Below are 13,409 nucleotides of genomic sequence, written 5' to 3' on the forward strand. Positions count from 1 at the left end.
TCTTGGAAACCTATTTAATCGTGAGGGGGGAGGGGAATTTACACCGTTAAGGACCAGCACATCCTGATACACAATCTGCAGATAGTGTAGTAGGAAGAAAAACAGTGCCTTGAAATGAATAGACTTGTTCAGTAAATTACAGGTAAGTAACTTTTTACGTTACTTTTCTAACTCAGGGCTGGATATCTAGATTCAGCACTGGGACATTTCCTGCAAACAGGTAAGTAAATACGTTTTGATTATTTGTGCGATTTTCAAATAATATTTTTAGATTTCAAAACTCCACACTTTGAAACTTTTTCAGGAAAAACAGTCAATGTTACCCTATGGAGGAAAAGTAGTCTATTGATGTGGCAGTTGGAATACAACACAGAGCAGAGTGTATGAAGGAGACGAGAGCAAATACTGCAAGACAATCAACATCTCCTGCTGAAGTGAATGTTATAAAAAAACTGGAAGGTCCCGTCTCATACAAAACTGATGACTCGCACAAACATTATACCAGAAAAAAATTATGATTTTCACAAACAAGCAGCAGCAAATGAAAAAACAAAATGTTGTTGGGGTAACATTGGTCATCTTGCTAACTACATACATTGCCAAGCCAGAACATCTATATGTAGAAAATGTGACAAGAACCAGCATTTTGCCATAGTGTGTAGGAACTTTCAAGGCAAACAGGTACACATGGTAGAACCTAACACTCAAGAAGAAAATACCTTTGCTTTTCAAGTGACTGAGAAAAACAAACATGTACATTTTCCATTGTGTGAAATATTATTAGATAATGAGCTAGTAACTGTATATGTAGATTCCCGTTCTTCATATATCTTATTGACTAAGGAAAAATGCGATGCTATGTTTCCCAATAGTAGCAAGTTATTAGATCCACGGGACATTAGACCTGGTGGTTGCAATGGGGATACAATACAGCTGGAAGGCAGGGTGAAAATGAGAATCTGCATTAAAGACAGAAGCACAATAGGAAATGTATACATCACAGAAAGGGGTTGTCACTCCTGGGATGGAAACATCAGAAAGGTTTGGGCATAAAACTATATCCCAACAGTTCTGATCCTGACCTTGTAGTACATCCTTCAATGTGTGGGGAAGAGGGTTGCAATGATTTTCCTGAGGTGTTCTCAGGCAAATTACAATTACTGAAAAACTACCACTATATCATCAAACTCAAATCAAATGTGACAGCTATTGTACACAAAGTCAAAGTCAGATCAATTTCACACCTCCTTCATACACCATTCAAGGAAGAGTTAGATACATTACGCAAACTAGATGTAATTGAACCAATAGAATGCTAGAAGTGGTTAGCCCCAATTGTACTTTCCTGGAAGGCCACCAAAGGCCAAATTAGACTATGTGTAGACCTCAGAGACTTATATGATAATATTTGGCTAGATCATCATCCGTTACCCCTAATCTATGATATCCTAATGGTAATTGACAAGGCTTCTTATTGTAGTGTTCTAGATCTATCCTCGGCCTACCACCAGGTGGCGCTAGACCCTTCCTCAGGACATTTGACTTAATTTATAACCCCTTTAGGAACATTCCAAAACAAAATAATGCCTTTTGGATTGGCTTTGACTGTGGCCGCATTCCAAAGAATAATGCAACACATTGCAGTACATTCCCAAAACCATCTGTTTCCAAGATGACATTTTGATTTTTGGCACCAGCGTTGAATAACATGATAACACTCATAGCAGTGTTAAATAGACTAAAAGAGTCAGGGTTAACCATAAAAAAAGAAAAATGTTACATAAGGGTAACCTCTGTGGAATACTTGGGTCACACAATATCACAGAAGGACATGAAACCAAAAATGGATTTGGTGGAATCAGTTAGGAAGGCACCAGTACCTAACAGTAAAGATGAAGTGAAGTCCTTTCTTGGACTTGCTGAATTTTTTTAAAAAACTTGTTTTTACTTAGCAGTTGCATAATACACGTTTTGACAGCAGAGCACACATGTCATTGTCACAGAAAAAAAAATAGTGCAAACCAATACAGCCGCCCATCAAAAAGAAGCAAATGAAACAATGGTCCACCAACTGGGACCGATCAACTGCTACAGCAGTCGATTCTGGTTAGACACATATCTATAAATATTTCAGCTGTATAATATGCATCTCCACCTCTGCACTGCGTTTTCCGGTTATGTTACCTAAGAAACTAAAAACAGCTAAGGTGTCAAACATGTGAAACATGAAGAAGTTAAGAGACAATCAACAACAACAGCTGCAGCAGATACCAATAGTGTGCTGTCCCTTTCCTGGACCCCTGTCCGCAAGAAGAGAGTTGAGGAAGAGAACGAGGGAGAAAAGGGGAGGGGGAGGGTGTAGCCTCCCCCCATGTGCAAGGAGAGGCAAGGGTGGGCAAAGGCAATGGGGCCCAAGGATACCCAGAGCCCAACCTGACTTGCTGAATTTTACTCAAAATTCAAAGCAGCTATTATAAATATAGTGGATCCCTTACATAACCAACTTAAAAAAATATTTTAAAATATTGGGTGGAATGAGAGTTGTCAAGAAGCCTTTAACAAAATAAAGACAGATATAACCAATGCTCCACTACTGGGAAAGTTTAGTCCCAACAAACCTACCCATTTTACCACAGATGCCAGTAGCAAGGGGCTAGGAGCAATGCTCACAAAAAGGGAAAATGGAGCAGAACACATAATTGCATTTGCATGAAGTACTTTCAAAGGAGCTGAATCTAAGTACTCAGTGGTGGAAAAAGAAGCATTGACCTGCTACTGGGTGTTAAAAAAATGTAAACATTTTTTGTGGGGGGTCCCTTTCACTATAAGATGAGACCATCCACCCTTAGTTTATGTTTTCACCACAAGAGGGTCTGAAAAAACAAGACCCAGAATTTCATGGTGCGAGCTTGGATTGGAGGGATACAATTTCAGGGTACAGTACCTAACAGGAACATAGAAGAGTGTAGCTGATTATCTCTCCCGGAATTCCCTCGAGGAACAAAGTGAAGGGGTAGAGGAAATCCAGAGGATACAATATTGGAAATAACCTTGTCAAGTCTAGGATATGATGAATGGGAACAGAGCATGAAAAATGCTGAACAATTAAAAACCCTCTGTCCCTACACCCATGAGGGTTGGCCTGCACGTAAGAACAAACTACCCAACCACATCAAAAAATAATGGGAGGTGAGGATAGAATTAATCAATACAGCAAAGTGTATTTGTAGGGGAAATAAATTGTGTCCCCGAGCAATGATTGGAAAAATAACTCATTTAGCCCTGGGTGTAGCCAAACTAAGATCAAGATGAGGAATGACTTGGTGGCTTCATATGCACGCAAAGGTGTAAGACTTGGTTAAAAACTCTAGATACTCTGTTAACATTGACAAAATTCTGAGTACACGTAAACCCCCATTCTCTCCAGTCACGATTCCAAACAAACCATGGTCCCAATTAACTTTTGGTATTATTGGACCACTAAACGAGAAATCATTCAGTGAACAATTCATACTGGTACTAGTAGACTACCACACATAATGGGATGTAACTTGAGGGCCCTTTACGATGCGGCACGTAAAGACTCCGACCAATGGTCAGAGCCTTGTGGGCCGCATTGTAATTGACATTACAATGCTTGTGGTCCAAAACTAAATCGGACGGTTATTCCAACTGGCTTCCGATGGGCTCAAGGAGCCCATTGGCCAGTTACACGGCAGCCAGAAATCTCAAGGGCAGCCCTCTCCGCCCTTGAGATTACGATGCATGGTTTCCGCCATGGTTTCCATGCCGGCCTGTCTGACATGGAAACCATGTCGGAAAGCGTATTTGTGGACCCCCAGCAGGGCCCCCTTGATGTATGGCCTCCGGGTGGTGGCTGATCCCTGCACCCTGTGGCAGGCACCCTGAGATGCCTGCCACGGGGTGCAGGGACGAACCACACCTCCCATTTCCCTATGAGAGCATGTATTACAGCCGGTTTACGGCCATAATGCACGCAACCATAGGGAAATGCAGGAATGCAACTGAACAGTGTTCGTCGCATCCTAATGAGACAGTTGGGAATACCGACCAGAGGTCGGTCGGTCCCAGGACCTAGGTGGTGTCGGGTGGACTTAAGTTCTCCCAACATCGTAATTAGCCCCTAAGTGTGTTCACCACATTAAAACAAGTAAACTCTTGACGTTTTTAAAAGATATTTTTTTCAAAGAAGTGATTCCAGAGATTTTATTATCGGACAATGGGGTACATTTCACTTCACACCAGATGCAGGATGTTTTAGAGACACTATACATAAAGCATATGAAACAGCCCTTTACTGTCCTAGAGCGAACGGCATGATGGAATAGCTGAACTGCATAATCAAAGAGTGCATGCAGAGAACGCAGATAAATCATGTTCTCATTGCCAAAGTTCTTCAGGAAACCATATGGGCATATTGTACCACCCCAAACACCATCACAGGTTTGTCACCATGTTTTTTCACTTAGGGGCCGATTACGATGTCGGACGGACATTTGGGAACTGAAACCAAATGACCTCCTGTCATCAGTTCCAGCCCAGCAAGTAGGATGCGACCGATTCCTGTTCGGTCACAATCCTATACTTTACAATGGGAGCATGCATTCCGAACGGAATCCTTGCTCCCATTGTACCGAGCAGAGGTGCCGTTCATCCCTGCACCCCGTGGCAGACACCTCAAGGTGTCAGCCACCAGATGCAGGGATGAACAGGGAGAGACCATAGGTGCCCCACAGGCCACCATTCAGCGGCCTTGCACCCATGGGGGCCCTGCTGGGGGCCCCCAACAACAGATTCCCAAAGCCTTTCTATGTCGGAAAGGCCGGCATAGAAAGGCTGTGGTAATCTGTCATCGTAATCCCTTGGCGAGGTATTTCTGAAGGTTTGCCAAATGGCGGACGACTCTCCGAGCCCTTCGGAAGCTATGCTTGTCCTTTCTCTTTTCCCTTATCCTCTGTTCCCCTCCTCCCTCCCCCTCTTTCTATCACAATGAAATGTTCCTTCCAATTGAAGGTGCTTTGGACTCTGTCTGACATGATCTCTGACTGAAGAGCGGATGGTGTGTTAATTAACCTACTAAGAACTACGTGGCCTTTTTGAGAACTTAGTGCTAGATATGATTGCTATATTGCATGCACTTCAGTGAAAGTATCACGTCTGTACGCAGGGGTAGGTGTGGTGAGGGATGTAAAATATTGTAATTAGTATTGTGAACAAACAGAGGACAACAGCCGGACTCAATTACATATTGCTTCGTGTTCAACAGGTTTGGGGTGCCTTTCACTTACTATGGCATCAGTTTTAGGATCACCGGCTTCAGCTTGAACCCCTACTTGACCCACTTCATCTTTGGGATTATCGAGTTCCCAGCCAAAGTGGGAGTCTACCTTGTGCTGGATCACATTGGCCGCAGAAACTGCCAGGCCTGGTCACTCATTGTGGCAGGATTCTCCATTGCGGTGAACATGGCGATACCCACAGGTACTCTGTCTCTTTCCTAAGCTTGTCTTTGCTGTTCTAATTCTGTTTGGCTCTAGATTAATCTCATCATCCTACAAAGAGAACTGTTTCTTGACCAATTGGTAATGCATCTGACACCTGGCTGGACTGTCTCCAACACATCATAGATGCTAATTGGTCGCACTGAGGGCACCCTGCCACCTTTAACACACTCCAGACAAGCATTTGTTGAGAAGAAACTGGTTTGATCTACTCATTTTGACCGTTTCTTCCTGTTTTGGTCCTGTCTAACCCCTTCTTTTACACTGTCATTTTCTTGTAAGGCAACATCTGTTTCTCAGCGTTGAAATACAGCATTATCCAGAACCTCTGGAGAAGTGAGAAGTTTGACTTAATGGATTTATTACTGAGATAGAGTCCACCCATGTGGATTCATGAAGTGTGCCCTGAATATATGTGCTGGAGAACTCTCTCCTCGAGAGTTGAATCTTACTTGCACAGTTTGCTGAGTGATTTCACCCCATCACTTTATAAAGCAACAAGTCATTTTACTTCTACTTCATTGTGTGGACTCCACTATGTCACACTGACTTTACTCTATGAAGCAGAGTGATTTTACCTTACAGCGTTGATATTTTACAGTATTGAATTTAGTGATTCACTGTATCACGCATAGTAAAGTCACAATACAGAGCAAATGCATTTTACTGGGATCTCACTGTATCAGCTGGAGTGATTTTACAATATAGTGCTGATTACATATTAGTGAGTGCATATTAATGAGTGATTTCACTGCATGGGGCTCACTAACTTGCACTTTGTAATTTCACAGTATCGAGCTCAGTAATTTCAAAGCATAGATTTCACTGGATTTTGCAAAATGATCTCACACACAATTTCATGACCCCACAACATAATATCGAGTTCAAAAATATTACACTAAAAAAACATCTCTAAAAAAAATACCCGGACAAAAACAACAACTTTGTATCATTGATGTGTAAAGTCAATTGCGAGAATATAGCAGACACAAATATCAAATTGTATAGGAACGTATAGATATATTTAAAATGATTCAGCATTATAACAACGTAATTTATTTAACTATTTATAACAGTATATATATATATATATATATTCACGAAAAAAAACATAGGTTTCAGGGATGTTCTAGTTAGAAATTAGCATTTTAAAAACCTTGGAAATTCACTGAAAAAGCCACAGGCTTCAGGGACGTTATAGTTAGTTGGATATTTCGCTCGTACAAAACCAGAGAAATTTGGCTGTTATAGTTAGTTGAGCTGACAATAACTCACGCCCCCGCAATGCACTGCTGATGACGTCACAGATTACATCATTCATGACATGTTCAGTGACATAAGCAAACACAAAGAGAAGATGGACAGAGTGCTGAAACTTTTCAGACGCTCAGCCCCAGTCACAGATCTGGGTTGAATCCATCATCGTTCTTTAGCTCACTTCGCCATCCCAGTTCAGACACAGCTATATGCAAATCAGTATTGACCCTGTTCCTCATGGGAACAGTCCAGCCCCAATTGCCAAACCTTGTCTTCCCTGGACCGGAAACAAGCATCCAGGGACCGGTTTCAGGGTACCACCCCTCATCAGACAGGCTAGCTTGAATCCAGTGGAAAAGTGAGAAAGGGACCCACGTCTGGGCATACCCTGCCAACTTAGGGCGAACAAAGCAATCACAAAGAGATGATGGACGGAGCACTGAACCTTTTCAGACACTCACCTCCAGTTACAGATCTGGGTTGAATCCATCATCGTTCTTTAGCTCACTTCGACATCCCAGTTCAGACACAGCTATATGCAAATCAGTCTTGACCATGGTCTCATGGGAACAGTCCAGCCCTAACTACCAAGCCATGTCTTCCCTGGACCAGAAACAAGCATCCTGGGACCCGGTTTCAGGGTAGCACTCCTCATCAGCCAGGCTAACTTGAATCCAGTGGCAAAATGAGCAAGGACCCCACATCTGGGCATACCCTGCCAACTTAGGGCGAACAAAGCAAACACAAAGAGATGATAGTTGACAGGGTATGCCCAGACGTGGGTCCCTTGCTCACTTTGGCACTCTTTATGAGATTAGAGAGCAAGGCACTCAATAATACAGTTCTAAAACGACAGTAAATAGCACAATATACAATGGGCCCCAGGGGGAGACCAAACCATATATTTAGAAAGTGGCATAAGAACCACGACTTGACTAGACACAGTGCCTAGAGCACGTAGAATCGCTGGAACCCCAAGGAACCACCCAAGGTAGTGACACAGGGGACCCACAGGGAACGTGTGCAGTGTGAGAACACAGCCGCAAGCTCCGTACAATCCTATGGGAAAGTTGCGGTTGGAATTTTAGAGATTAAGGACACTTAGGAGAGGACTTGGAGCAAACTCTTTCAGACTTAGAAGGTTTTAAGGCCAGCACCCATGTGAGCACTGAAGTACTCGTATTACCTAACCCAGGGAAGCCGGGTGCATAGGTGTCAAACGGGGTCGGGAATCATCGCTGTCTTCAATGGAGAGTTGCTGCAAAGTGCTGCTGCGTGGAAAGGAAAAGTGTCCGGTGTGATCCAAGCCTGGATTGGAGCTGAGAAGAACCTGAAAGCAGAGGGGACAGAGTCTGGATCACTTTCCAGTGACCAGGGGCACGATAGACGAATGCCCACCGATGTCGGGTGTTTCAGGTGCGATGAGGTGAAGCTTGACTCCACTGCCATGGAGACCAGGAGGCGTCGACGATGACCACAGTCTACAGGCGAGCTGTCCCACGAAGAATGTTGAGTGCTGGGGTGTCGGTGTACGGATTGGAGACCCACAAGCCTTGGCAACGGCAACCAATGCAGTGAGAGAAAAATGGCTTTGGTGTGGACCAGCATGGTCCTGTGGATTCCCCAAGCGATGGGGAGTCAGGGCACGTCTGGAGCGACCAGGTAAGCCCGTTGAAAGTCAAAGTACCCTTCTCAGGGACCCACAAGTCGACGGACAAGGGATCGCAAAGGGACCTCGAGAGGAATCACTAAATACCAGCCCACGTGTCTTTCGAGGAGTGTAGGCCAGTAATCTTCAGTGGAATCACTGCTCGGGGTCTGGACTACAAGTAGCCCACAGCACAGCCTCAGGGATCGCCAGGAAGCATATGCTGCTGCAAATGTGCATGGTGTCCAGGGGTTCTGGTTGCACGGTCCCCATGAGGGCTTTGGATCTCAATACTTCTGAGAGCACGGATCGGCCTCGGGGAAGCTTGGAAACCCACCTCCTGTGTTGCAAAGGCTTCTTAGTCCTTCAGGAGCCGCATTGTTGCAAACCGGACAGATGCGTCTTTGGTGCCTGCCTTGCAGGGGAGTAACTCCTTTACTCCAAGGGAGATTCTTCGGTCATCCAACGTCGTGTAGATATTAGAAGTTCTGGGATTCTGTAGCAGAGTTTCATCCAGGTAAATCTAAAGTCCTGTAGCCAGGGGTTCCTACTTTATACCCAAGGAAGGGGTGGGACAAACTCTGGGGACCCACCTATAGGAGGGTCAGGACAGAGGGGTGGCTACACCCATATTCCTTGTCCAGTTTCGCGCTAGAGCAGGGGCTGGTAGCCCCTGCAACCGGTTTGAGCTGGACTATGCACAGGGACACCAAATGTGTCCCCAGTGCAGACATCAAAGCACTCTGGGAGTGCACCCACCCAGCCCCAATACACTAAAGCTTGTCTGGGAGGTGGTCACACCTCCCTGTGACAGGAAACCTATTGTCCAGGTCTTCCCTGCCAGAGTTTCCTCCAGCAGCAGGAGGGCAGACACGTGTCTGTGGCGGGCAGCATCCATTTTGTGATGCCAGGGTCTGTGAAGCTGGTACCGGATGTACCGGTGAAGTCATGGTTCTCCCTCTAGTAGGGTGGAATCATACTGCCACACTAGTTACTGGTGTGGAGGTATGATTCCAAGGTGTTTGACACCAAACACAACATGTTTCCGTGGAGCCATTCCAAAGTTAGCATTTACCGCGAGGTTATAATGCACTTAAGAGTATATGGTTTGGCTGCATCACAAACAACCCCAGAATAAAGGTTCCGAAGGCTGCGCTCTGCTCATGCATGGGCACCCTCTCACATAAAACACAGCACCCTGCCTTCAGGATTGCCTGCCATAGGGGTGACTGAGGTTTATATGTGCAGTGTTATGGATAGATATAGGGAACCTATATCTAAGTAAGGGGTGCATATACCACCTTACACAGGCTACTGTAGCAGACCTGTTGTGTCATTTTAAATGGTTTCCCAGGGGTGGCATAATACATGTTGCAGCCCCTGAGAGGCCTCTGGGGTACCTATGCCCTAGGTACATAGTATACAATCTACTGGGGACTTATAAGGGTACCACAGAATCCAATCTGTGGTGTACCTAAAGTACATGCAATCAATTTAAAGAAGAAGCAGCTAGGCTGGGGCCCTGGATAGCAGGTAAAGCCGAAAAACAGTGAAACATCAGCAAAAAGTGGGGGTAACCATAAGAAGCAGATCCTACTCTCCTACACAACCCACCCCCCCAAACGTATGGACATTAAACTAACCTTGACCAGCTGACTCTTTATGTTCTAAGTGGAAATATCTGGAGAGTCCATCTGCATTGGCATGGTTACACCCAGGTCTATGTTCCTCTGTATAGTCCATCCCCTGTAGGGAAATGGACCACCTTAAAAGTTTGGGGTTTTCACCCTTCATTTGCTTTAGCCATAAGAGGGGCTTATGGTCTGTCTGAACAATGAAGTGAGTGCCAAACAAGTATGGCCTCAACTTTTTCAGAGCCTAAACCACAGCAAAGGCCTCCCTCTCAATAGCTGACCAACATTTCTCTCTGGGGGTCAGCCTTCTTCTAATACAAACTACTGGCTGATCCTGACCATCATTCAATTGTGATAACACAGTCCCTACCCCCAACTCAGATGCATCTGTTTGAACAATGAATTCTTTGGAGTAGTTAGGACTTTGCAGAATGGAGCAGTGCACATGGCGTGCTTCAGGTCATCAAATGCCTTTTGACAGCTGACTGTCCACTGAACTGTCTTTGGCATTTTCTTACCAGCCAATCATTCAAAAGGGTCACTATAGATCCATAACCTTTGTCAAATCTTCTATAGTACCCAGTAAGGCCCAAGAAAGCTCTGACCGGAGTCTGGGTGGTTGGAGCAACCCAGTCCATTATGGTCTGGATTTTGCTCTGCAATGGTTGAACCTGGCCTCCGCCTACAAGGTGGCCCAGGTACACAACCTGACTCTGCCCTATCTGGCATTTAGTGGCCTTGATAGTTAGGCCTGCTTTTTGCAGGGCCTCTAAAACATTTCTTAGGTGGACCAGGTGACCCTCCCAGGTGGAGCTAAAGACAGCAATGTCATCTAGATATGCTGCACTATAGACTTCCAGGCCTGTAAGGACTTTGTTCACCAACCTCTGAAAAGTGGCAGGTGCATTTTTCAAACCAAAGGGCATCACCACAAATTGGTAATGACCACTAGGGGTAGAAAATGCTGTCTTTGGCTTTACATCATCAGCTAGTCTGATCTGCCAGTAGCCAGCTGTTAGGTCAAATGTGCTTAGAAACTTGGCTGTTTGCCCTGGGGATGGGATGGACTTCAGTCCTAGTGACTGCATTGCGACCCCTGTAGTCTACACAAAACCTCATCTCTCTCTTGCCATCTTTGGTGTGAGGTTTAGGCACTAGGACTACTGGACTAACCCAAGGGCTATCTGAGGGTTCAATAACTCCCAATTCTAACATCTTCTGCACTTCAGCCCTGATACAGTCCCTGACATGGTCAGGTTGCCTGTAAATCTTATTTTTAACATGCAGACTGTCCTCAGTGTCCACTTCATGAGTGCACCAGGTAGTCTGACTTGGAGTCATTGAAAACATATGTCTAAACTGGCTGAGAACTTATCTGCAGTCAGTTTGTTGCTGGACAGTGAGGCTGCCTGCCAAGGCTACACCATCAACTGACCCATCATCAGGGTTCTGAGAAAGCAGGTCAGGGAGTGGGTCAGCCTATTCCTCCTGTCCCTCATCAGTAGCCACTTCTGGCCCCAGGGACCCCATCCCCCGGGGCCTGACCAGCCTTTATTTTTAATTTTAGAGGGGGGGGGGGCTACATGGCCCCGCTTCTCAGGTCAATTATGGCCCCAGTGACACCATCCCTCGGGGCCGGCCTTTCGTAAATGTTTTTTATTAATTAATAAATTAAAAGGGAGGGGGCCAGTCGTCAAGGTAGGGACCACAGGGGGAGCCCCAATGCCCCAATTACAGAACAACTGACTAACTCAACATAAGAAATATCAAAATAAATATTAAACAATATTAAAACAAAAATCATATCAAATACAATATGAGTTTATTTACATAACAATATATATAAATATATATATATATATTAATTAGTAATAATTTGAATTCACAGCATAAACAATAATGATAATTTATATAATATCAATGTAAAATACCTAAAAAGAAATACACTTTAAATAACTATACAAAATATAACAATAAGCTTAAAGTTACAAATACTAGTACATTTTAAAATATGTGAAAATTGAATCACTATAACCAAATTATCATACATATGTAAACTCAATCTATAATATTAAATTAAAACACTTCAATCAACAAAATTAGTCAACTATTTCTCCAATTAATAACAAATATTTTTAACATTAACAATAATATATTTATTGGCACTTCCATACTTATTTTCATATAAATCCAACCATACACCACTCCAAAAAAATTATATTGCATCAAACATAAACAACACACGCAATGCAATTAAGAATATTATTTACGCAAGTAATGAATGCTTTAAAAAATATTGCATTGGAAATGGACTTGGGTGAGCGAGAGGATAGGGACTGGGAGGAGGCTAAGATGCACCCTAGAATAGTGGCGGTCCAATTGGGGTTGCGGTTAATACAGTACAAAATACTTCATAGAGTCTACAATGACAGGGCTTGTTTCCACAAATTCGGATGGGCAGAATCGACCACCTGCTTGGGATGTGGGGTGCAGACTGGCACATTTGTTCATGCACTTTGGGAATGCCCAAATACTGCCCGTTACTGGTTGGTTGTAATAGGTGAACTGGCAAAAAACCTATCTGTATCCCTCTAAATTGACCCCCAATATATCCTACTAGGCATTTTCACTGAAGTAGAGCTCCCAAGAATCCGACTCCTTTTCTGTAATTTAAGTTTAGTAGTGGCAAAGAGAGACCTGGCCAGGAAATGGGGAGTACCCAAACTGCCCACCCTGGAGGAATGGAGACGGGGAATGGATACATATATGACTGCAGAAAAAGTCCCATATCAATGTGGAGGCTGCCCGAAAATGTTTGCTAAGATCTGAGACCCCTCACGAAAATACTATGGATATTATAGATTTGATGTAATGGAGAGTGTCGATATCAGCTGTGGCCTGTGCAGGTAAGAGCGGTGGGGCGGGGGGCCCTGTTGGGGGGAGATTTCAATGGCCGATGACGAGGGAAATTCATTATTTCTTTAATTTTTCCTTTTCATCAACCGTCAAAATCCCCCTCACCGGGCCCCACCCCCCACGCTCTTACCTGCACGGGCCGCTGCTGGTCGATATGTCTACACACCAATGACTGTTACCTTCTCCAATGTTATATTAATGCATGATCCTGTGTTAGGTTCAAGGGGTCATGTTTACTGTCCTGTCGATAGATATCTAGCTATGACTACATGTAACAAGCTGCCTGTTGCTATGCCTGAGATGTACCTTTGCTTAATCATATTTTTACTGTGTCTTCACTCTATTGCCGACTCACTGTGATGCTTTGTTTTTTGGTGTTTGGAAACTGCAATAATTTTAAGAATAAAATAAATATTTATAAAAAATTTAAAA

The 13,409-nt window shown here is 44.0% G+C and overlaps 1 protein-coding gene across 1 annotated transcript in view; it reads left to right on the plus strand.

Annotated features, from left to right (window-relative positions):
• LOC146813667 (solute carrier family 22 member 7-like) overlaps nt 1-13,409 on the plus strand; it is a 226,094-nt gene that overhangs the window by 189,455 nt on the left and 23,230 nt on the right. The window contains exon 7 of the mRNA XM_085610164.1: nt 5,288-5,502. Coding sequence (XP_085466290.1) covers nt 5,288-5,502 — 215 coding nt within the window. The remainder of the gene's footprint in view (nt 1-5,287; nt 5,503-13,409) is intronic.

This window comes from Triturus cristatus, chromosome 6, assembly GCF_964204655.1.
Source record: "Triturus cristatus chromosome 6, aTriCri1.1, whole genome shotgun sequence".
NCBI classification, from domain to species: Eukaryota; Metazoa; Chordata; class Amphibia; order Caudata; family Salamandridae; genus Triturus; species Triturus cristatus.